This window comes from Ovis aries, chromosome 20, assembly GCF_016772045.2.
Source record: "Ovis aries strain OAR_USU_Benz2616 breed Rambouillet chromosome 20, ARS-UI_Ramb_v3.0, whole genome shotgun sequence".
Taxonomy (NCBI): Eukaryota; Metazoa; Chordata; class Mammalia; order Artiodactyla; family Bovidae; genus Ovis; species Ovis aries.
In genome coordinates, this window is record NC_056073.1 from 19,390,267 (window position 1) to 19,413,613 (window position 23,347).

Genomic DNA, 23,347 nt, shown 5'->3' on the forward strand with positions numbered 1-23,347 from the left:
GGACTGCAGCCTACCAGGCTCCTCTGTCCATGGGATTTTCCAGGCAAGTGTACTGGAGTGGGGTGCCATTGCCTTCTCCGAAGGGATAGGTTCAGTTCAGTTCAGTTCAGTCGTTCAGTCATGTCCGACTCTTTGCGACCCCATGAATTGCAGCACGCCAGGCCTCCCTGTCCATCACCAACTCCCGGAGTTCACTCAGACTCATGTCCATTGAGTCCGTGATGCCATCCAGCCATCTCATCCTTAGTCGTCCCCTTCTCCTCCTGCCCCCAGTCCCTCCCAGCATCAGAGTCTTTTCCAATGAGTCAGCTCTTCGTATGAGGTGGCCAAAGTACCAGAGTTTCAGCTCTAGCCACTCCTTCTAAAGAAATCCCAGGGTTGATCTCTTTGCAGTCCAAGGGACTCTCAAGAGTCTTCTCCAACACCACAGTTCAAACGCATCAGTTCTTCGGAGCTCAGCCTTCTTCACAGTCCAACTCTCACATCCATACATGACCACAGGAAAAACCATAGCCTTGACTAGACGGACCTTAGTGGGCAAAGTAATGTCTCTGCTTTTGAATATACTATCTAGGTTGGTCATAACTTTTCTTCCAAGGAGTAAGCGTCTTTTAATTTCATGGCTGCAGTCACCATCTGCAGTGATTCTGAAGCCCAGAAAAATAAAGTCTGACACTGTTTCCACTGTTTCCTCATCTATTTCCCATGAAGTGATGGGACTGGATGCCATGATCTTCATTTTCTGAATGTTGAGCTTTAAGCCAACTTTTTCACTCTCCTCTTTCACTTTCATCAAGAGGCTTTTTAGTTCCTCTTCACTTTCTGCCATAAGGGTGGTGTCATCTGCATATCTGAGGTTATTGATATTTCTCCCAGCAATCTTGATTCCAGCTTGTGTTTCTTCCAGTCCAGCGTTTCTCATGATGTACTGTGCATATAAGTTAAATAAGCAGGATGACAATATACAGCCTTGACATACTCCTTTTCCTATTTGGAACCAGTCTGTTGTTCCATGTCCAGTTCTAACTGTTGCTTCCTGACCTGCATACAGATTTCTCAAGAGGCAGGTCAGGTGGTCTGGTATTCCCATCTCTTTCAGAATTTTCCACAGTTTATTGTGATCCACACAGTCAAGGCTTTGGCATAGTCAATAAAGCAGAAATAGATGTTTTTCTGGAACTCTCTCGCTTTTTCCATGATCCCGCAGATGTTGGCAATTTGATCTCTGGTTCCCCTGCCTTTTCTAAAACCAGCTTGAACATCAGGGAGTTCATGGTTCACGTATTGCTGAAGCCTGGCTTGGAGAATTTTGAGCATTTCTTTACTACCATGTGAGATGAGTGCAATTGTGTGGTAATTTGAACATTCTTTTGCATTGCCTTTCTTTGGGATTGGAATGAAAACTGACCTTTTCCAGTCCTGTGGCCACTGCTGAATTTTCCAAATTTGCTGGCATATTGAGTGCAGCACTTTCACAGCATCATCTTTCAGGATTTGAAACAGCTCAACTGGAATTCCATCACCTCTACTAGCTTTGTTCGTAGTCAAGGCCCACTTGACTTCACATTCCAAGATGTCTGGCTCTAGATTAGTGATCCCATCATCATGATTATCTGGGTTGTGAAGATCTTTTTTGTACAGTTCTTCCATGTATTCTTGCCACCTCTTCTTAATATCTTCTGCTTCTGTTAGGTCCATACCATTTCTGTCCTTTATTGAGCCCATCTTTGCATGAAATGTTCACTTGGTATCTCTAATTTTCTTGAAGAGATCTCTAGTCTTTCCCATTCTCTTGTTTTCCTCTATTTCTTTGCATTGATCGCTGAAGAAGGCTTTCTTATCTCTCCTTGCTATTCTTTTGGAACTCTGCATTCAGATGCCTATATCTTTCCTTTTCTCCTTTGCTTTTCATTTCTCTTCTTTTCACAGCTATTTGTTAGGCCTCCCCAAACAGCCATTTTGCTTTTCTGCATTTCTTTTCCATGGGGATGTTCTTGATCCCTGTCTCCTGTATAATGTCACGAACCTCATTCCACAGTTCATCAGGCACTCTGTCTATCAGATCTAGGCCCTTAAATCTATTTCTCACTTCCACTGTATAATCATAAGGGATTTGATTTAGGTCATACCTGGATGGTCTAGTGGTTTTCCCTACTTTCTTCAATTTGAGTCTGAATTTGGCAATAAGGAGCTCATGATCTGAGCCACAGTCAGCTCCTAGTCTTGTTTTTGTTGACTGTATAGAGCTTCTCCATCTTTGGCTGCAAAGAATATAATCAATCTGATTTCAGTGTTGACCATCTGGTGATGTCCACGTGTAGAGTCTTCTTTTGTGTTGTTGCAAGAGGGTGTTTGCTATGACCAGTGCATTTTCTTGACAAAACTCTATTAGTCTTTGCCCTGCTTCATTCTGCATTCCAAGGCCAAATTTGCCTGTTACTCCAGGTGTTTCTTGACTTCCTACTTTTGCATTCCAGTCCCCTATAATGAAAAGGACAACTTTTGGGGTGTTAGTTCTAAAAGGTCTTGTAGGTCTTCATAAAACCGTTCAACTTCAGTTTCTTCAGCATTACTGGTTGGGGCATAGACTTGGATAACTGTGATATTGAGTGGTGTGCCTTGGAGACGAACAGAGATCATTCTGTCGTTTTTGAGACTGCATCCAAGTACTACATTTCAGACTCTTTTGTTGACCATGATGGCTACTCTATTTCTTCTGAGGGATTCCTGCCCTCAGTAGTAGATATAATGGTCATCTGAGTTAAATTCACCCATTCCAGTCCATTTTAGTTCGCTGATTCCTAGAATGTTGACGTTCACCCTTGCCATCTCTTGCTTGACCTCTTCCAATTTGCCTTGATTCATGGACCTGGCATTCCAGGTTCTTATGCAATATTGCTCTTTACAGCATCGGATCTTGCTTCTATCACCAGTCACATCCACAACTGGGTATTGTTTTTGCTTTGGCTCCATCCCTTCATTCTCTCTGGAGTTATTTCTCCACTGATCTCCAGTAGCATATTGGGCACCTAATGACCTGGGGAGTTCCTGGATAGGTAACCTGGATAGGTTACCCACTCTTATATTCTTGGTCTTCCCTAGTGACTCAGATGGTAAAGAATCCACCTGCAATGTGGGAGATTGGGTTTGATCCCTGGGTTGGGAAGATCCCCTGGAGAAGAATAAGGAAGATTCCCCACTCCAGTATTCTTGCCTGGGGCATTCCATGGACAGAGGAGCCTGGAGGGCTGCAGTCCATGGGGCCGCAAAGAGTCAGACACAACGGAGTGACTTTCACTTTCACTTTTTCCCAGGTGACCCTCGTTTAAAGAATCTGCCTGCCAATGCAGGAGACACAAGAGATGCAGGTTCGATTCATGGGTCAGGAAGATCCCCTGGAGGAGGGCATGGCAACACACTCCAGTATTCTTGCCTGGAGAATCCCATGGATAGAGGAGCCTGGAGGGCTATGGTCCATAGTGTTGCATAGAGTCAGAAATGACTGAAGTGACTTAGCATGTATATCAAAGGAAAGATTTCAGTGAACCAAGATTCTTGCATCTTCCCACACATAGAAAAGCACTAAATTCCTTAAGTTAGAATACCTGGTTTTCCTTTAATTAGCAATAATCTTTTGATGTTCAGATTCCTGCCCTTTGTTTCAAAACTTCTATATAATCTCTCCCCCTCACCTCCTTGGAGCCATTCTCTCAGGGTTATTTAAGATGCTGCCTCTCAGACCTGAAGTCCTAAAACTTCCTGCTCAATAAAACATAGCTCTCAACTTTGAGGTTTTGAATATTTTTTAAGTCTACCATACCATCTACAAGAAGTTATTCAATATGGAAGAAGACAAAATTTCAAATCTTGGATTGATACAGTGATACAGAAGTTGTGACCTTCGCCAAAGTTTTTGTCTTAAATTTTCAGATATTTGTGTTCCAGCGTATTGAAACAGGTATCTGTTCGGCATACTTTCAACTGCAAATAACAAAGTACTCATAGAGGTGTCTTTCTTTTAGATGGCAAGAAGCCTGAAGGTTGCTGGTATTGGTTTTGCTCTTTGACAGTGTCTTCAGGAACACAAACTCTTTCCATTCCACCATCCTTCATGTGTTGGGATTCAGCTACATGCTTGCAACTTCATGCATGCAAGTAGCAGATACTGAATCCTTCATATAGAAAGAAAGAGATTCTTATCAAAAGACTTGAAGCTTTCCAAGAACTGTGTTCCCTGGGTACCCCCAGCTACAAGAGAGATTGGAGAAATGTGTGTTTAGATTTTTGGCATCTAAAATGTGAGAGAGAGGAGATTTGAGTCAGTGAACAAATAAAACAGTCTCCTTATGGTTCTCTGATAGCTGGCATGGTAGATAAGGTACAGAAGACTCCCAAGATGTAAAACAATAATCTAAGCATTTTACAGATGTCATTTAATTTGATTCTCACATCTCTTTGACATATGTCTCCCAGTATTATCCCTTCCTTTTCAGTAAAGAAAATTAGATCTTAGGGAGATAAATTAATTTACCCAGATTATATGGGAATACTCTTGTTGTCCCACCTTTATCATCTCCAAATAACTACCTGATGGCCATGTAGGTCCCCTTCTACATAACTTAGCATAATTATTGATATTTCACTCAATGAAGGCAGAGTGTGAGAGAGGAAGGAGTCAGAGGTCATTTCTTAGTTTCTGACTTGAGGAGTCAAAATGTGCATATGGGTGCATGCTCAGTTGCTCAGTTGTGTCCAACTCTTTTGTGAGCTCATGTACTATAGCCCATCAGGCTCCTCTGTCCGTGGGATTCTGCAGGCAAAAATACTGGAGTTGGTAGCCATGCCCTCCTCCAGGGGATCTTTCTGACACAGGGACTGAACCTGTATCTCCAGGGTCTCCTGTATTGCCAGGTGGAACCCCCAGAGAGAAGTCTCGATGGGTTTGTCTATTTCCCAAGACAGGAAGAGTGGTGTTTGACAGACACTATGTAAGTTCTGGGGCTTCCCAGGTGGCACTAGTGGTAAAGAGCCCACCCGCCAATGCTGGAGACATAAGAGATGTGGGTTTGATCACTGGGTCAGAGAGATCCCCTGGAGGAGGGCATGGCAACCCACTCAAGTATTCTTGCCTGGAGAATTCCCATGAACAGAGGAGCCTGGTAGGCTACAATCACAGAAAGAGTCAGACATGATTGAAGGGACGGCCTGCATGCATGCACCTGTCTGTCATTCAAGTGGCTGTGGCTAATATGTATAAGAAATGTGTTGAGAGGATAAATAAAACTAATAAACCATTAGCCAGACTCATCAAGAAACCAAGGGAGAAAATCAAATCAATAAAATTAGAAATGAAAGTGGAGAGATCACAACAGACAACATAGAAATACAAAGGATCATAAGAGACTACTATCAGCAATTATATGCCAATAAAATGGACAACTTGGAAGAAATGGACAAATCCTTAGAAAAGTACAACTTTCCAAAACTGAACCAGGAAGAAATAGAAAATCTTAACAGACCCATCACAAGCACGGAAATTGAAACTGTAATCAGAAATGTTCCAGCAAACAAAAGCTCAGATCCAGATGGCTTCACAGCTGAATTCTACCAAAAATTTAGAGAAGAGCTAACACCTATCCTACTCAAACTCTTCCAGAAATTGCAGAGGAAGGTAAACTTCCAAACTCATTCTATGAGGCCACCATCACCCTAATACCAAAACCTGACAAAGACGCCACAAAAAAGGAAACTACAGGCCGATATCACTGATGAACACAGATGCAAAAATCCTTAACAAAATTCTAGCAATCAGAATCCAACAACACATTAAAAAGATCATACATCATGACAAAGTGGGCTTAATCCCAGGGATGCGAGGATTCTTCAATATCCTCAAATCAATCAATGTAATACACCACATTAACAAACTGAAAAATAAAAGCCATATGATTATCTCAATAGATTCAGAGAAAGCCTTTGACAAAATTCAACATCCATTTATGATAAAAAAAAAAAACTCTCTAGCAAGCAGGAATAGAAGGAACATACCTCAACATAATAAAAGCTATATATGACAAACCCACAGCAAACATTATCCTCAATGGTGAAAAATTGAAAGCATTTCTCCTAAAGTCAGGAACAAGACAAGGGTGCCCACTTTCACCACTACTATTCAACATAATTTTGGAAGTTTTGGCCACAGAAATCAGAGCAGAACAAGAAATAAAAAGAATCCAAATTGGAAAAGAAGAAGTAAAACTCTCACTGTTTGCAGATGACATGATCCTCTACATAGAAAACCATCAGAAAATTACTAGAGCTAATCAATGAAAATAGTAAAGTTGCAGGATATAAAATCAACACACAGAAATCCCTTGCATTCCTATACACTAATAAATAATGAGAAAGTAGAAAAAGAAATTAAGGAAACAATTCCATTCACCATTGCAACGAAAAGAATAAAATACTTGGGAGTATATCTACTTAAAGAAACAAAAGACTTCTATATAGAGAACTATAAAACACTGGTGAAAGAAATCAAAGAGGACACCAATAGATGGAGAAATATACCGTGTTCATGGATCAGAAGAATCAATATAGTGAAAATGAGTATACTACCCCAAAGCAATCTATAGATTCAAAGCAATCCCTATCAAGCTGCCAATGGTATTTTTCACAGAGCTAGAACAAATAATTTCACAATTTGTATGGAAATACAAAAAACCTCAAATAGCCAAAGCAATCTTGAGAAAGAAGAATGGAACTGGAGGAATCAACCTGCCTGACTTCAGGCTCTACTATAAAGCCACAGTCATCAAGACAGTATGGTACTGGCACAAAGACAGAAATATAGATCAGTGGAACAAAATAGAAAGCCCAGAGATAAATCCATGCACCTATGGACACCTATCTTTGAGAAAGGAGGCAAGAATATGCAATTGAGAAAAGACAATCTCTTTAACAAGTGGTGCTGGGAAAAATAGTCAACCACTTGTAAAAGAATGAAATTAGAACACTTTCTAACACCATACACAAAAATAAACTCAAAATGGATTAAAGATCTAAACATAAGACCAGAAACTATAAAACTCCTAGAGGAGAACATAGGCAAAACACTCTCCGACATAAATCACAGCAGGATCCTCTCTGACCCACCTCCCAGAATATTGGAAATAAAAGCAAAAATAAACAAATGGGACCTAATTAACATTAAAAGCTTCTGCACAACAAAGGAAACTATAAGCAAGGTGAAAAGACAGCCTTCAGAATGGGAGAAAATAATAGCAAATGAAGCAACTGACAAAGAATTAATCTCAAAAATATACAAGCAACTCTTGCAACTCAATTCCAGGAAAATAAACGACCCAATCAAAAAATGGGCCAAAGAACTAAACAGACATTTCTCCAAAGAAGACATACAGATGGCTAACAAACACATGAAGATATGCTCAACATCACTCATTATCATAGAAATGCAAATCAAAACCACAATGAGGTACCATTTTACGCCAGTCAGAATGGCTGCTATCCAAAAGTCTACAAGCAATAAATGCTGGAGAGGGTGTGGAGAAAAGGGAACCCTCTTACCCTGTTGGTGGGATTGCAAACTAGTACAGCTGTTATGGAGAACAGTGTGGAGATTCCTTAAAAACTGGAAATAGAACTGCTTTATGACCCAGCAATCCCACTGCTGGCCATATACACCGAGGAAACCAGAATTGAAAGAGACACGTGTACCCCAATGTTCATTGCAGCACTGTTTATAATAGCCAGGGCATGGAAGCAACCTAGATGACCATCAGCAGACAAATGGATAAGAAAGCTGTGGTACATATACGCAATGGAGTATTACTCAGACATTAAAAAGAATACATTTGAATCAGTTCTAATGAGGTGGATGAAACTGGAGCCTATTATACAGAAAGAAGTTAGCCAGAAAGAAAAACACCAATACAGTATACTAATGCATATACATGGAATTTAGAAAGATGGTAATGATAACCCTGTATGTGAGACAGCAAAAGAGACACAGATGTATAGAACAGTCTTTTGGACTCTGTGGGAGAGGGTGAGGGTAGGATGATTTGGGAGAATGGCATTGAAACATGGATAATATCATATGTGAAATGAATTGCCAGTCCAGGTTCGATGCATGATACAGGACACTCAGGGCTGGTGCACTGGGATGACCCAGAGGTATGGTATGGGGAGGGAGGTGGGAGCGGGGTTCAGGATGGAGAACATGTGTACACCCGTGGTGGATTCATGTTGATGTATGGCAAAACCAATACAATATTGTAAAGTAATTAGCCTCCAATTAAAATAAATAAATTTATATTAAAAAAAGAAATGCGGAGTTGTTTCATAGTCAGAATTGACATAACTTCTAAAGAGTTGATCAGAAATCAGTATCACCTTTCTAGATTTTTTCTTAAGAAATAAGAAAATAAATAGTTCTTGTTATGGCAGTCTGAACATGAGTTGGAAAAAAATTCCCAGACACTGAATATTGCAGAAAGGAGTGAGTTTATTAAGAACAAAGAGCAGAGATAATGTGGGCACCGAGAACACAGTGGACTGACCTCCTGACAGGCCAGGGAGAGTCAACAGGACACTGTTAAAAGAGCAGCCAGGCTCAACTTTTCATATAGCCAGTTTTTATAATTTCAAGACAAAATTCCTGTTGGAAGGTTAGCATTAGGTGATTGGTTAGGACACTAAAGGGTGAGCAATGAGGTAGGCATTTTGGTCTAAGTTAGGGGCAGAAAGCCTGCTGGTGATGATTTGGGGTTTTTTTGCAAAGGGGCTCAGTCAGTTTCAGAGGTGACCGTGGTTCTGGGCTCCTCTTCTGTTGCCTTGGTACAAGGCCTTGCACCTGTGATCTTGCGACAAGACTCTATAGTTCTTTCAGGGATCTGTAAAAAATGTAGAGATGACTATTGGCTCAGACTCACTCCTTTCCCACTCACCTGCCCTGTGGAAGGTAGCTTCTAAAGTGGACCCTGATGCCACCCACATCCTCTTGTAGTCATCCCACCCACCCCCCACTGCCCCATCTTGAGCAGTCTGGACCTTGGTGACTCACTCCTGATCAATAGAACAATGGGAAAGATGGTGGGATGTCATTCTGATCACTAGGTTACAGGAGATTGCCACCTCTGTCTTGTAAGCAGACTGTATTTGCCTCCTTGGCCTTCATGGTTGGCTGAAGTAAATGGACTTGTTGGAGAGGCCAGTGCGGCAAGGGACTGAGAGTGATCTCTGACAGTAGCCAGCAGACTGTGGAGGCCCTTCAGTCCAGCCGCCCTTAAGGAATAGCATTCTAACAATAACCTGAGTGAGCTTGAGTGTGATCTTTCCTCAGTCAAGCTTCCAGGTGAGACCACCTGACCCAGCCTTGTGAGTAGCCCCGAAGTAGCTAAGCTGGATTCTCGACCCACGGAAATGAAATCATATATGTGAGTTGCTCAAACCACTAACTTCGCAGTAACTTATTAAGTGGAAATAGATAACAAATACAAACACCCCAAGTGGGTTTAGCTGTGAGAGTAGGGACCAGTCTATGTCACAGTTGATTGGGGTACATGCTTACCTAATAAGAGATAAGAGAGGGCAGACTGTCTCCGTGATTCGGAAAGACAGCAGACAGGCTGCTCATATATGGAAATAAATTACTCAGATGTCCAATTAAAACCAGGACTGGGAATTGAAGTTCACAGGAGAAGTGAGAAATCCCTAAGAGGGATGCAGCTATATTTGGGCCAGACTCTCAGCAGCAGCAGCTGGCATATGAACTAGGCTGAGCCTTGCTTTGAAGAAAGCTCTGAGTCTCATGGGGTAGAAACACTGACTATAACCATGTAGTTAAAAGCTTTAGACAGGGTTGAGAAAGCCAGGTAATCATTAGGAGAAGTCTCAGGCTAAGTAGATTTTCCTTTACTGGAATCCCTAAAAACTAGGAGTAATTAAAAAAAAAAACGTACTTATTTATTTGGCACTGGTTCTTGATTGTGTCATGTAGTGTCTTCACCCTTCATCACTGCATGCAAGATCTTTAGTTGCCGCATGCTAACTCTTAGCTGCAGCAAGCGGGATCTGATTTCCTGACCAGGGATGGAATCTGGGCCCCCTGCATTGGGAGTGCAGAGCGTAAGCCAGTCCCAAGGAATAATCTTAAATTGTTAAATAGCAAGAATTTGAATTGATGATCACAATAATTCAGTATTTCTGTCCAGTGAGCAATTTTCTTTCTTTCCTCCTCTCCTATCTTGTCACCATAACTGCTGATGCTTTGTGTGCTAGTCAACCTAGGCTGCCATAACAAAATTCTACAAGCTGGGTGGCTTAGACAATGGAAATTTATTTTGTCTTAGTTATGAAGGCTTAAATTCCCAGGTCAAGGTGCCAGCAGTGTTCAGTTCTGGTGGGATCCCTCATCTTTGCTTAAAAATGGCCACCCTCTTGTCATGTGCTCACATGGCCTTTTCTGTGTATGGGAAGAGACAGAGATCTCTGGCGTGTCTTCCTCTTCTTACAAGGACACTAGTCCTATCAGATTAAGGCCCCATTCTCTTGACCTTAGTGAATATTAATTATCTCTGTAAAACCCTCGCCATTAAATACAGTCACATAAGACTTCTACATATGGATTGCGAAGGGGACACATTTCTGTCCATAACACTTTCCAACCGCTAAATACCTTAAAAAGTAAGCTCAGTTAGGGCAGGAACTTGGATTGTCTTTTTCACCAAGATACCTCATTTTCCCAAAGCCTATTACAGTGCCTGGAACAGAGTAGGTTCTCAGTAAATGTTTTTTAAGTAAATGAATGAAAGTCTTTTTCTCCCATCTGATTGAGATTGCAATCAAGGAGTCTGGGAGAATAGGTCAAGGAGCCAGGTATTTAATTCTTCATTAAGGGTGGACAGTTTTCACATTGTCTTGTATAAAGTTCCTTCTGGTTTTATTACAAGGTCTGTGTATATCACTGGGGTTTCCAAATCATCTGATTTTTTCACCCAATTCCTTCATCTAAGATTTATTGATCACCTAATAGATGCTCAGAGTGGGATCATGTGCTGTGGGTCAAGCTAAGGAGGAAAAGGCAAGTTCCTTGCACTTAAAACGTTTGCCAGGAGCTTATTGAGGGATGTGTGTGTGTCTGTGTGGTGGGGGCAGGGGAGGAGGAGCTTGGGGGGCAGTCATGTAACCATACAACTATAATATACACACAAAAAACCACTGAAAGAGCCCATTTCCCTTCCCAGAGGTTTAGTAAGAGAATCCAGTCCTAAATAAAACAGAAGGATTACATACTAGTTACCTAGCACGAGCTTTCTTGATGGCAGGACTGCTTAAGAACTGATAGAAGTAGCTCATGTAAGATTTGGCAGCACTTTGAAACCTGTTCGCATAAAACTCCAGGAACCTATAGGCAGGACAGTGCAGACATAGAGAACAAAATTGTGGACCTGGAGTTGGGGGAGGGGAGGGTGGGACAAATTAAGACAGTCCCATTGACATATATACACCACCATGTGTAAATTAGATTGCTAGTGAGAAGTTGCTGTATAGTGTATAGCACAGGGAATTCAGCTCAGTGATGTGATGATCTAGAGGGGTGGGATGGGGGTGAGTAGGAAGGAGGCTCAAGAAGGAGGGGATATATGTATACACACAAGAGCCTCGGGTTTGATCCCTGGTTGGGAAGATCCCCTGGCAACCCACTCCAGTATTCTTGCCTGGAAAATCTCATGGAGAGAGGAGCCTGGTGGGTTACAGTCCATGGGGTCACAAAGAGTTGGACACGACTGCATGAGTGGCTGAGCACACATGCATGGATAGCTGATTCATGTTGTTGTAGAGCAGAAAATGACACAGCATTGTAAAGCAATTATATGCCAATCAAAAATAATCTTCCCACTAAAAAACTCCATTACAAAGCACCTGAGAGAATAAGAAATATTCTCAGTGATTGGCTCTTATCTTCAGACACGGAGAGTTTGAAGGCCTGCAATGAAACTACAAATAGGAGTGGGCTCAAATGTTTATCTTCCAAGGTGCAGGAAGGGTAAAAAGAGGGCGAGGAAGGAAGCAAAGGGCTAAGTGCATGCCAGGCAAGCTGGCTCGGACAGCAGGTAAGGGGCAGACAGATCCCCATGTTTTTTAGGATCCCCCAGACTGATCTTCTCAGACTGTGCCAACATCTATAAGAAAATTCTTTAAATCTTTGTGGCCATCCTGGGAAGGCCACCTAGCGACAGGACCCGGAATGTCCTGGGTGCTTAAGCTGCCATGTCCCCAATGGTATTTGTGCTGAAAAGGACAACCATGGTGAGGCGGCATCAAATTACAGCCAGACCCCTAGTACGAGGCCTTGCCTAGTCACTCCTTAACCTCCAAATAACTCAACTCGCATTGTACACGTTTGCATGTGCGGCTCACGCTTACTTTGTTATGATTCCCCCCAGTATTTGTGACTTGGTTTGCTCCCTGTGGGGCCCTGCCTAGATCAACCACGAACCTGTCTGAGCTTTCAGAGACTGAACCCGTATTTCTCACACTTCTTTCTAATGAGGGAATCTATGAATCCAGGGACCAGTGCCAACTCCCACTGTCCAGTTCCAGAAAGAAAGCATGACAAGAGACCTAACAAAGAAAGTTCTGCTTACCCTTCTGGGGCCAGAAACAACATTAGATGACCGAGCTGGTGACAGATGTAGAGTGGGGCACTGTAGGTCGCAGAACAGGGCCAGATAGTGATGTGGAAGCATCCTGAGGCCCTGGAGGGTTTCCCACTTGGTGTCATCCCCAGCATCTATTGGGTGTTAGATCTTTCACTTGCGGCATCATCTGGTGGCTCGTGGGCATTAAGTGGGATCAAACCACACAGCATGTGTGTCAACACTTTACCACTCCTCAGGTCCAGTGGTGACAGATGGATTAGCTGTTGCCACCGGCCATGGTTACCCCACCCTACAAGAGCTGGGTGCGGTGTCTTGTTAACCATAGGCTCTGGACATGGATGGCCAGAGCTGACAGCTAAGTGCTTTGGGCTATTTATTTAACTTTGCTCATCTAAGCCTCCTCTTCCTTGAAGAAGTGAAACTAGAAATTTGGGGGCATAATGGGTACTGGGTACCACTGGAGTGAGTGGCTGGCAGGGGTGGGGTGCAGGTGTCACCCTCTGTACAAAGGCAGCTTGCAGACTGAATGATGATCTTCTCTGTCCACTCCCAGAATCCTGGCCCCCAGACTTCAGCCTTCCAGATTAGATGGCTCTTCCTTGTGAATTTTAGTTAATGATAATGCATTAAATATTGATTCATTAATTGTAACAAATGCACCTTAACTAATGTAAGCAATCGATGGTAGGGAAAGCTGCAAACAGCATTTATAGAAACTGTCTGGATTTGTTTCATGACTTTTCCGTAAATCTCAAACTGTTCTTAAAAAATAAAGTCTAATAGGAAAAATGGTTATTGTGTTGTATTGAACTCCATAATTATGTAATTAAATTATTCCTAAACTCCAAAAAATGGGGGGCTAGACACATATACACTACTATATTTAAACTAGATAACCAATAGTTCAGTTCAGTCACTCAGTCGCATCTGACTTTTTAACAAGGACCTGCCAAATGGCACGCGGAACTATACTCAACATTATGCAATAAACTAAATAGGATAAGATTTTGAAAAAAAAAAAAAAGATACATGTTTATGTATAAGTGGATAACTTTGCTGTATACCTGAAACTAACACAATATTGTAAATCAACAGCAGTCCAAGACAACATAAAAATATATTTAAAAAATAAGGTACTATTGTCTATAAAAAAGAAGGCAAGACAGAGTTTGAAAGCCCTGACATCAAGGTTAACCTACAGTGAAGTTCAGAGTCAATAAGCTCCACTTATAACCACACAGTCAATCCAATTACATGTTCAGTGTCTCACCCAAAATATGAGCAAAGCACCAAGCATCTCAGGAGCAGGGAGAGAACTTCTAACACAGAGTTTCTTAGCCTTGCTGCTGCTAAGTCGCTTTAGTCATGTCCACCTCTGTGTGACCCCTCAGCCTTAGCACTTTTGATATTTGGGGCCACTTCTGTGCATTGTAAGTTCCTTAGAAGCATCCTTGAAAGTGAAAGTGAAAGTCTCTCAGTCATGTCCGACTCTGCCACCCCATGGACTGTACAGTCCATGGAATTCTCCAGGCCAGAATACTGGAGTGGGTAGCCTTTCCCTTCTCCAGGGGATCTTTCCAACCCAGGGATCAAACCCAGGTCTCCCACATTGCAGGCAGATTCTTTACTATCTGAGCCACAAGGAAAGCCCAAGAATACTGGAGTGGGTAGCCTATCCCTTCTCCAGCAGATCTTCCCGACCCAGGAATCAAACCGGGGTTTCCTGCATTGCAGGAGGATTCTTTACCAACTGAGCTATCAGCGAAGCATCCTTGGCCTCTAGCTATCACATACTAGGAGCACAAATCTCCAGTTGTGACAAAAGGGTCCCCTGGGGGCAAAATCTTTCCCTATCAAGAACTACTGCTCAAACATAAGAGAGAGACAGAAAGAGAGAGCTAAGCTAAGCTAAGCCACGTCAGTCGTGTCCGACTCTCTGCGACCCCATAGATGGCAGCCCACCAGGCTCCCCCGTCCCTGGGATTCTCCAGGCAAAAACACTGGAGTGGGTTGCCATTTCCTTCTCCAATGCATGGAAGTGAAAAGTGAAAGTGAAGTCGCTCAGTCGTGTCAGACCCTCAGCGACCCCATGGACTGCAGCCTTCCAGGCTCCTCCATCCATGGGATTTTCCAGGCAAGAGTACTGGAGTGAGGTGCTATTGCCTTCTCTGAAGAGAGAGAGGATTATCAAGTAAATAGCAAAAAAGGAAACAGGAAGAAAACAGAATGCAGAAAATCATAGAAATGAGCAAAAAATATCTCAAGAGTGATGAGAAGAAACTGTATTAGCGAAAAAAAACAGGTTGTCACAAGAAAGAAAAATTTCAGGAATGAAAAAAAAAAATCAAATGCACGTTAATAGAAGGAAACCATTGACTAGAAAGGCTAAAGAGAAAGTTGGAACAAATTTCCCAGAGTATGGAACAAAAATGGCAAAGAGATAGAAAATTGTAGTGAGTGAGAGGAAAGAAAAGATTAGATCATTTTAGGTTACCTAAGATCCAATAATGGCTCTTGTAAAAGAGAGAACATAAAAGATAAAGAGTAGGGATGTTTCAAGTAATTAGTTCAAGAAAAATGTCCATAATAGCAGAATATGAGTTGTAGATTGAAAGGACCCATTAGGAATCCAGTACCTGAATTTTCTAAACAGTTGGGACAAAGCAGTCCTACAAGGACCCAGGGAAGAAGTACAGGTTCCATCCAAGATTCAGAAATGAGAATGACCTGTTGCTTCTAGAAGCTAGAAGAGCAGTGGAGCGCTGCCTTCACTCTCTAGAAGACATTCCAACAAACCAAACTATCAGTCAAGTGTGAAAATGCAGTGAGACCTGCGTGGTCTTGTTCAATGTATCTTTCATGCTTCCTTTGTCAGGGATGCTATTGGAAAATATCCTATGTCAAAACTAGACACCTTTCTCCCCATCCATGTGTTCATGAGCATATGTGGCTCTGATGGACCCACTAGGATACTCTTTCATCTGGTCAGGAAGCTAGTCTTGGGGACTTGGCCATGGGGCCACTCTGCAGCTGGGGCCAGGGCTGGCATTGGGGTGGCAGTTGCACCCCAGGCCCTGCTGCAGCACGGGACATGGGCTCTGCAGAGCAGGATCTGAACTTGGGCACACTGGAGAAACAACTATAGATCTTGCTTTTAGAAAAAATGACCCCACAGGCAAATCCAAACTCTGTTGGGGGAACAATAATTTCATTAATAATTACAACTAGTCCAAGAGGCCCCACAATCCTTCCTGCCCAGCCCTCCAAATCTTCTAACTCAGTTACTGGGTGAGAATAGAAAATAGTGCAAAAAAGCCAAGGAGGGCAGAACAAAGTATCTCAATCATTTCAGCCTTTTCTGGGTTTCCTATTTCCAACTTAAATCAAAGGCACTTGGTAACACGTGCGCGCGCACACGCGCGCGCGCACACACACACACACACACACACACACACACACACACGATTAACCTAAGATGTAGTTTCCTTTTAGAAATCTAAAAGCTCCTGAATCGACTCCAAAAACACTTCACCAGACTCTTTTTGAAAGGAGCAGATGAATGAGTTGGATAGCAAACTTTTTGCTTGGAAATTTCCCTTTCTCAGATTGCAGATTTAAGGGGAGAGCCTGCCAAGTGTTCAGCAATGCTGTGCATGGTGGCTTCTGGCAGGGACTCTCTGTACCCGCAGCTAAATGAAGGTTTCCCTGCGTCACTGATTTACCATTCTTCATCACCTGCTCTGTCCCCCCTTTCCCACAGCAAGGTCTTCTAAACAACTTGGGAAGAGAGAAAAAACTAAAACTCTAACTGTGCAGGACCCCACGCGGCTTTCTCAGGACAGACCTTCTCCCCTATCTTCTGCTTTAGTTCGTCTCTGAAGCACCTAGATAATAGTACTTGATGCACACTTCCTGAGTTGCTTTGCAGACGTAATCTCTGCTGCCCACCCCCACCCCCTCAAATGGAAGATGTTAACTACTCGATGACCCTGAGCACAGAGCCCCAGGCCTCCTGGAGCCTAAGCACTGATAGTGTTTACCCCTGTGACACCACCCTGCTATCTTACCACCAACCAATCAGAGAATTGTGCAGGAGCTGATTACAGATCCTGTGACCCCTCTCCCTCACCAGGCTTTTATTTTTAACCTTTTATTTTGGTGGCTCAGACAGTAAAGCCTGCAATGCAGGAGACCCGGGTTCTATTCCTGGGTCGGGAAGATCCCCTGGAGAAGGAAATGGTAATCCACTCTAGCACTCTTGCCTGGAAAATCCCATGGACGGAGGAGCCTGATAGGCTACAGTCCATGGGGTTGCAAAGAGTCGGACACGACTGAGCGACTTCACTTCACACAGCCAATTAACAATGTGATAGTTTCAGGAGGACAGCAGAAGGACTCAGCCATACATATACATGTATCCATTCTCCTCCAAACTCCCCTCCCATCCAGGCTGCCACATAACAGTAAGCAGCGTTCCCTGTGCTGGACAGTAGGCCCTTGTTGGTTATCCATTTTAAATACAATGGTGTGTACATGTCAATTCCAAACTCCCTATCTCTTTCCCCCATACTTCCTCCTTGGCAACTATAAGTTCTTTCTCTAAGTGTCTCACCTGGCTTTTAAAGGTGCTTTGCCAAAACCCTTCAGGGAGCTCAAAGCTTTTTAGGTGTGAGCTACTTCTTCTCACATGGCCCTGCATGGCACCTTACTCTGCTCCAGATTCCGACGTTTCAGTCTGTTTGGCCTCACTGCGTGTTGGGCACACGAATTTGTATGAACATGAGTCCATTAGTGGATGTGAAAACTCAGATCTGCTGAGTGTCTGTCTTGGAGGGGAACCCCTCCTGGATCGGTCTGTGTTTAGCCTTGGTAAATATTACTGAACAGTACTCCCAGGTGGTGGTACCAGTTATACTCTGCCTTGACTGACACCATGACTTCATATCTCCTCAGACCTAATTTTGATAGGTGTGTAGTGTACCTCTTTGAGGGTCTGACTGGTCTTTCTCTGATGAGGATTGATGTTGAACACATTTCAATGTTTAAGGCCTGTAGGGATATGTCAGGGGTATAGCGTATGTGTGAATTGCCTGTATACTTAAAGTACCTATTTAAGCATCTTAACCATTCTTACCAAATGAGTTGTCTCTTTTCCTAAGTGATTTGTAGGAGTTCTCTTTACATTTTGGATGTGAGTTATTTAACAATTATAGGTAATATTAATACAATTATCTTCCCCCACTCTGAGGCTTTCCTTTTCACTCTCTTAATGGTATAATTTGATGAACAGATGATTTTAATCCTCATGAAGGAGATGTACCCGTGTTTTATTTTATGATAGGGCTTGGTGTGTTCCATGTGGTACATTTCTGCCTGCTTCAGGTCTATTACCGGCTCTCCTGGTGGGTCAGCAGGCAAAGAATCTGACTGCAATGTGGGAGACCTGGGTTTGATCCCTGGGTTGGGAAGATTCCCCTGCAGAAGGGAAAGGCTACCCACTCCAGTACTGTCCTGGAGAATGCCATGGAAAATCCTATGTGTAGTCACGGTGTCATGAAGAGTCCAACATGACTGAGTGACTTTAGCTTTCAGGTCTATGACAGCATTTTAAAGAAAAGAATAGAGTGGGGATTATGTTAAAAGAGTCTGTGTACACTTAGGACCAAGCTGGCTGAACTATGACAATAAACAGGGGTGTCTCCCAGACCCCTTATCAGAGCCCAACCCACCCCTTCAAATTCTCCTTCCTTCATGACACGCTGCCAACCAGCTCTGCCCACTCCCCCCCCCCCCACCCCACCCCTCCCCCTTCCCTTTCAGGAAGAGCTGAGTTCATCTCTTGATAACGTCTTGGAAAGACTATGGACTGAGTCTCCCTCTTCCACAATAACCACCAGATAGATCCAGTTCAGGCAGACAACACAGAAATCACACTACATGGCCAGAGTCATTCACCAGTTATATTTGAAATCTAAGCTCTTTGAGCTATACACGTGCACAAATGATTCGGTTGGTGGGAATCTTCCCCTCCCCCTCCACAGTTAAACTTTTCAAACTTAAAGTCGTGCTGAAGAGGCTTGCATCCTGTGGGTCAGGGGGATACTGAGGCAATTCTGACTTTCACGATGCTTGGAGGGGAGTCTTGTCTGTTTCCTCCCCATCTCCTAGGATATGTACCTCTCTCCACCTCCCCAAACCCAATCTCATGAGAGAATTACTTGATCTGAGATAGATTAACATTGACATTTTGCAATAAGTGTGGCCAAAACTAACCACCTGGGTCATACACTCCACTGAGTTTTTATTTTTGATGACACACAATTGTCATTTCAATTTTGACTTAAGTTGGTTGGAAACGTCTGATGGAACTGTTTTGAAACACTGAAAAATCATTTCCAAATAGTTTCTCTCATCCAGATTTCTCTAGAATCTGCCTTTTTCTGAAAATTCTGAGTTGTTTAAAAAGTCAAAGAACCCACAAATGATTGAGTCAGCATAAAAAAATGGCTGACGCCTGTAGTTCTCAACTTGCTCCACTAGAGGGCAGCATTCTCCACTATTAAGTCTACTCTTTATTTGTCCATGAAAAACCAAAAACCTCCACAGCAAAGGAAAGTCAAAGCATTTGCTTACTATATACTCCTCAGATTTTATTTTTCAAAGGAGCCTTCGTTTTTCTTATGGAAACTCAGGATTTTACAAGCAGCGCTGTCCTCAGTTTCACCTGTACTGTGCCCAGTACTATATTGCTATATTCACAGTAAAACGGACTTTTATTTCTGAGTCATCAGTCTAATGTTTTCAGTTTCTGATGAAACTAACATACACCTTAATCGAAAACCACAACAATCCTTCCATCAGGTGGCTGTGTTATTGTTCTCGCGTGTTTTTCTGAGGCTTGGGTAATGACAGTATTTCCCCTCTCCGTTGTAATTGACATTTGCATCTAAAGAAAGTCACTGAACGTACAGGAGTAGATGAGGCCTGGCACATTGAGCAGAAGGTGATGGTTCTATAGGTGTATCTTCTGTAATGCACTTTGGGCTAGAGAAATAGAAAAATCACATGTAACAAAAACAAATGCGTTTTTGAGCAAGACGAGCATTGCCTGAGCAGGACTTGCACAAACACTGATGGATCCATCTTTCCCTTTGAACATGCTCAGCAGCTGCTACGTTGATTCAGCTGCATTCCAACTGCCTGCAGCCGACGCTTGCTTCTTCACTTTATTTAAAAACAACCGGTCTTGATAGCAAAGATGTTGGCTAACGGTTTATAGATTGGCAACAGAAGTTTTGTGCCCTTTCAAAATTCAGCATTATACATAATAGAGTGTAATATTATCAGATTACCTGTATTAGTATATGAATGCATTCATAAGCAATGCACATATGTTTTAAAGCAGCTAATGGCTGAAGAATCACTAAATAAAAAACATCCAGATTTTTAAAAGCACAGCTGAAACATTTGTACAAATATACAAAGAGAAGAAAAAAAACAATCGTTCAGACACCATGAGACTTTTGTAATAAATAGGTTTGTCTGAAATCGATCTCTGTCACCCTGGACAAGCCTCCCCAAGGAGGTTGGGAAAGATTGACAAGGGAATCATCTTCAAAATCTACTGAGGGTTATCTTTGGGGCCAAGCTCAGTTTTTCCTCCAGGAATTTTCACAGAGCTATGAAGTCTTTGACTCCAAAGAGTGACAATTACCCAGACTTGTTAAGCTGGAGGATGCTGAGAATTTTGCTAAGCTAGATAGGACATGACTGGATGCTGACAATCGGTGACTTATAGTATATCCTCAAATCACAAAAATAAATGCTGGTGATCATGCATGTCCTGGGAATGTTGGGATGCAGAGGATTGGGGAGACCAGATAGGGAAATCTCATGCAATCAAAGTCAAGTTTACTTATGGTCCTACTTAAGTGGCCAGGAAGAAAAAACAATGCACACACGTCAGGACTGGGACTGGAACGGTTCACAAACAACACAGGAACTATTTGTCACTGATGTCTCCGGCTTGGATCCACATGAGAGCATGAAGGTATATAGGCTGTGCTGACTGTTTAATAAGAAAATACTACTTTTTTTTTTTTTTTTCCTAGAACCTCCTAAATAATGGATTATACTCGGTGGGTATGATATGATCAGGAAACTTATCACCTTTTCCTAGCCCTTTTGTCCGAGAGGCTTGATTACAACGAAGGAATTTCAAACAACCAAACACCCAGGGATTTAAAGGCATTTTTTTTTTTTTCGACAAACAAACAACAGGGAGGAAAAAAAAAAAAAGCATGGTAAAGAGTAGACGGATATTTTCTTGGAGGCGAAGTGGTGAGCTCAGTTGGACACGGAGGGCGGCGGGCCGGGACGTCGGGTCTGAATGATTTTTGGCTTCGGGGACGTCTTTGGATCCTCCTCCTCCTCGATGTCACTGTCGCACACGTGCACGACGACGCTGGGGGTGGACTCGGTCCCTGCGTGCAGCTCATACTTCTCTCCTGAAAAGCAAGTGGAATGGGGGTGAGAGGCAGGAGGGGATTCTAAACTGATTATTTGGTGAAGTTTGTTTAGGAAGCAAGGGGGCATTTTACATGTCTCGAGAGATGCTGGGAGATGGTGTCAGAAAGTGGAATGAGATGCATCTGTCTCCATCTCAAGCCCACCTTCTGTCACCTGTACAGCCCTGGACAGGCCCCCTCACCTCTCTAAGCCTCAGCCTCCACAGCTGTAAACTTAAAACTGGTAATAACAACAGTCTGAAAGGTTGGGGTGATGACTCAGTGGGCCTGGCTGTAAGTTACCCGTTTCTCTTCTATTTCCCAGCATGGCTGCTAACAGCTAACCTCGAACCCATCACTTTGCTCCTTCATCTTTCGGAGAAGGTTCTCCAAGTTCTCCTCCTTCTGGACAATTTCCTATGGTAAGAGCTGCCCCAGGCTGGAGTAAGGTAGGATCCCCACTCATCTTGAATTTGCCATGGTTACTGGGTAATGGATGATAGTCAAGGCCCCTCCTGTTCCAAGAGTCTATCGGTCTATTTTTGACGGGCTCCTCTTGTAATCACTTCACTAGCAGCCGACTACTTCCTGTCTGTATCTGTTTCCTTTCAGGAAGTCTCTGGTGAGCATCTCCCATGGTCTGACCCATTGCTAATCACAAGACATAGGCAAAACCATTGGTGTCTTTCACAAGAGCACAGTGCAGTGACGGCATGTGGAAACAAAGCGTCACAAAATGCAATGGGAAGTGCCAGGGTGGCAATACAAGTCAAGGGTACCAAATCGCAAGGAGCAAGTAACTCTGTAAGGCTTCCCCATGGGGGCGACAGCTGACCGGGGTCTAAAGACACGTAGAAGGCATCCAGCAGGGGACAGGCACAGAGGACCTTCCCAATCTGCATGCTCTTAACTTCTCAGCTTAACTGCCGACACACCTTTCTGAATCTTCTTCCGACATCCTATCTCCTTCCTTTCCCATCCTTCACGAATGGGAAACACCGAGAAGCAATGTCTCCTAGTCACCCTCCTAGTCACCCACCGGGTCAGTGGCTCTCCAGATATCACTGGATCGAGTCATCATTTCTAGACTCTAGGACAAAAGACTGCATCATCTCCCATCAGTCGTGACAGCCACGTTTTTATACCCATCCAACCAGCTACTTTTATTTGCTAGGCATGCATGCCAAGTTGCTTCATTCATGTCCAACTCTTTGCTACCCTATGGACTGTACCCCTCCAGGCTCCTCTTTCCATGGGATTCTCCAAGCAAGAATACTGGAGTGGATTCCCATTCCCTTCTCCAGGGAATCTTCCCAACCCAGGAATCGAACCCATGCCTCTTGCATCTCCTGCATTGGCAGGCAGGTTCTTTACCACTAGCACCACCTGGGAAGCCCTTTATTTGCTATAGTCTCACCTAGTTTCCGAAGTCCCACCCTGCCTCTAGGATCAAAGCCAGACACCGCCCAATCCAGGTATCTGACCCGTCAGCCTCGGTCTGCAGTGGACAGTGCCCTTGTGGATGGCCAGAACTAGGGTAGCATGTCTGTGCTTCTGTGCACACCTTGGTGAGCATCAATGGTGAAAACAGCTAATGCTTACAAGGCATAGATTTATTTATTTACTATTATAAATTTATTTATTTTAATTGGAGGCTAATTACTTTACAATACTGTGTTGATTTTGCCATACATCAACATGAATCTGCCACGGGTATACACGTGTTCCCCATCCTGAACCCCCCTCCCACCTCCCTCCCCATACCATCCCTCTGGGCCATCCCAGTGCACCAGCCCAGAGCATCCTGTATCCTGCACTGAACATAGTTTTAAATTTTGTGCTGACATTAGGGAGCGAGCAGCACTGATAATGCCACAAGCATCAAGGTGATGCTGGGAATGATGTAAGTGCTCAGAGTCAGCTGCTGGATGGGTTGAACTGTGTCCCACCCCTCCAAAGATGCTGCAGTCTTAGCCCCCAGTATGTATGACTGTGACCTTATTGGGAAATAGAGTCTTTGCTGATGACTAAGTTAAAATGAGGCCATGAGGGTGGGCCCTATTTCAAAATGACCGGTGTTCATATAAAACGGGGAAATTAGGATGCCTGCCTCATCCAAGGAGAACTCCATGTGAAGACAGGAGTTGTGTTGCC

At 43.2% G+C, this 23,347-nt stretch overlaps 1 protein-coding gene across 3 annotated transcripts in view; it reads right to left on the minus strand.

Moving 5' to 3' along the window:
* Positions 1–18,628: 18,628 nt before the first annotated feature.
* The window catches only part of RCAN2 (regulator of calcineurin 2), a 287,295-nt gene continuing 282,576 nt past the window's right edge, over positions 18,629–23,347 (minus strand). For all 3 annotated transcript variants that reach the window (XM_060403216.1, XM_027958420.3, XM_004018864.5), the window contains one exon: positions 18,629–21,193. In XM_060403216.1, the coding sequence (XP_060259199.1) occupies positions 21,033–21,193 (161 nt within the window). In that variant the 3' untranslated portion in view covers positions 18,629–21,032. The remainder of the gene's footprint in view (positions 21,194–23,347) is intronic.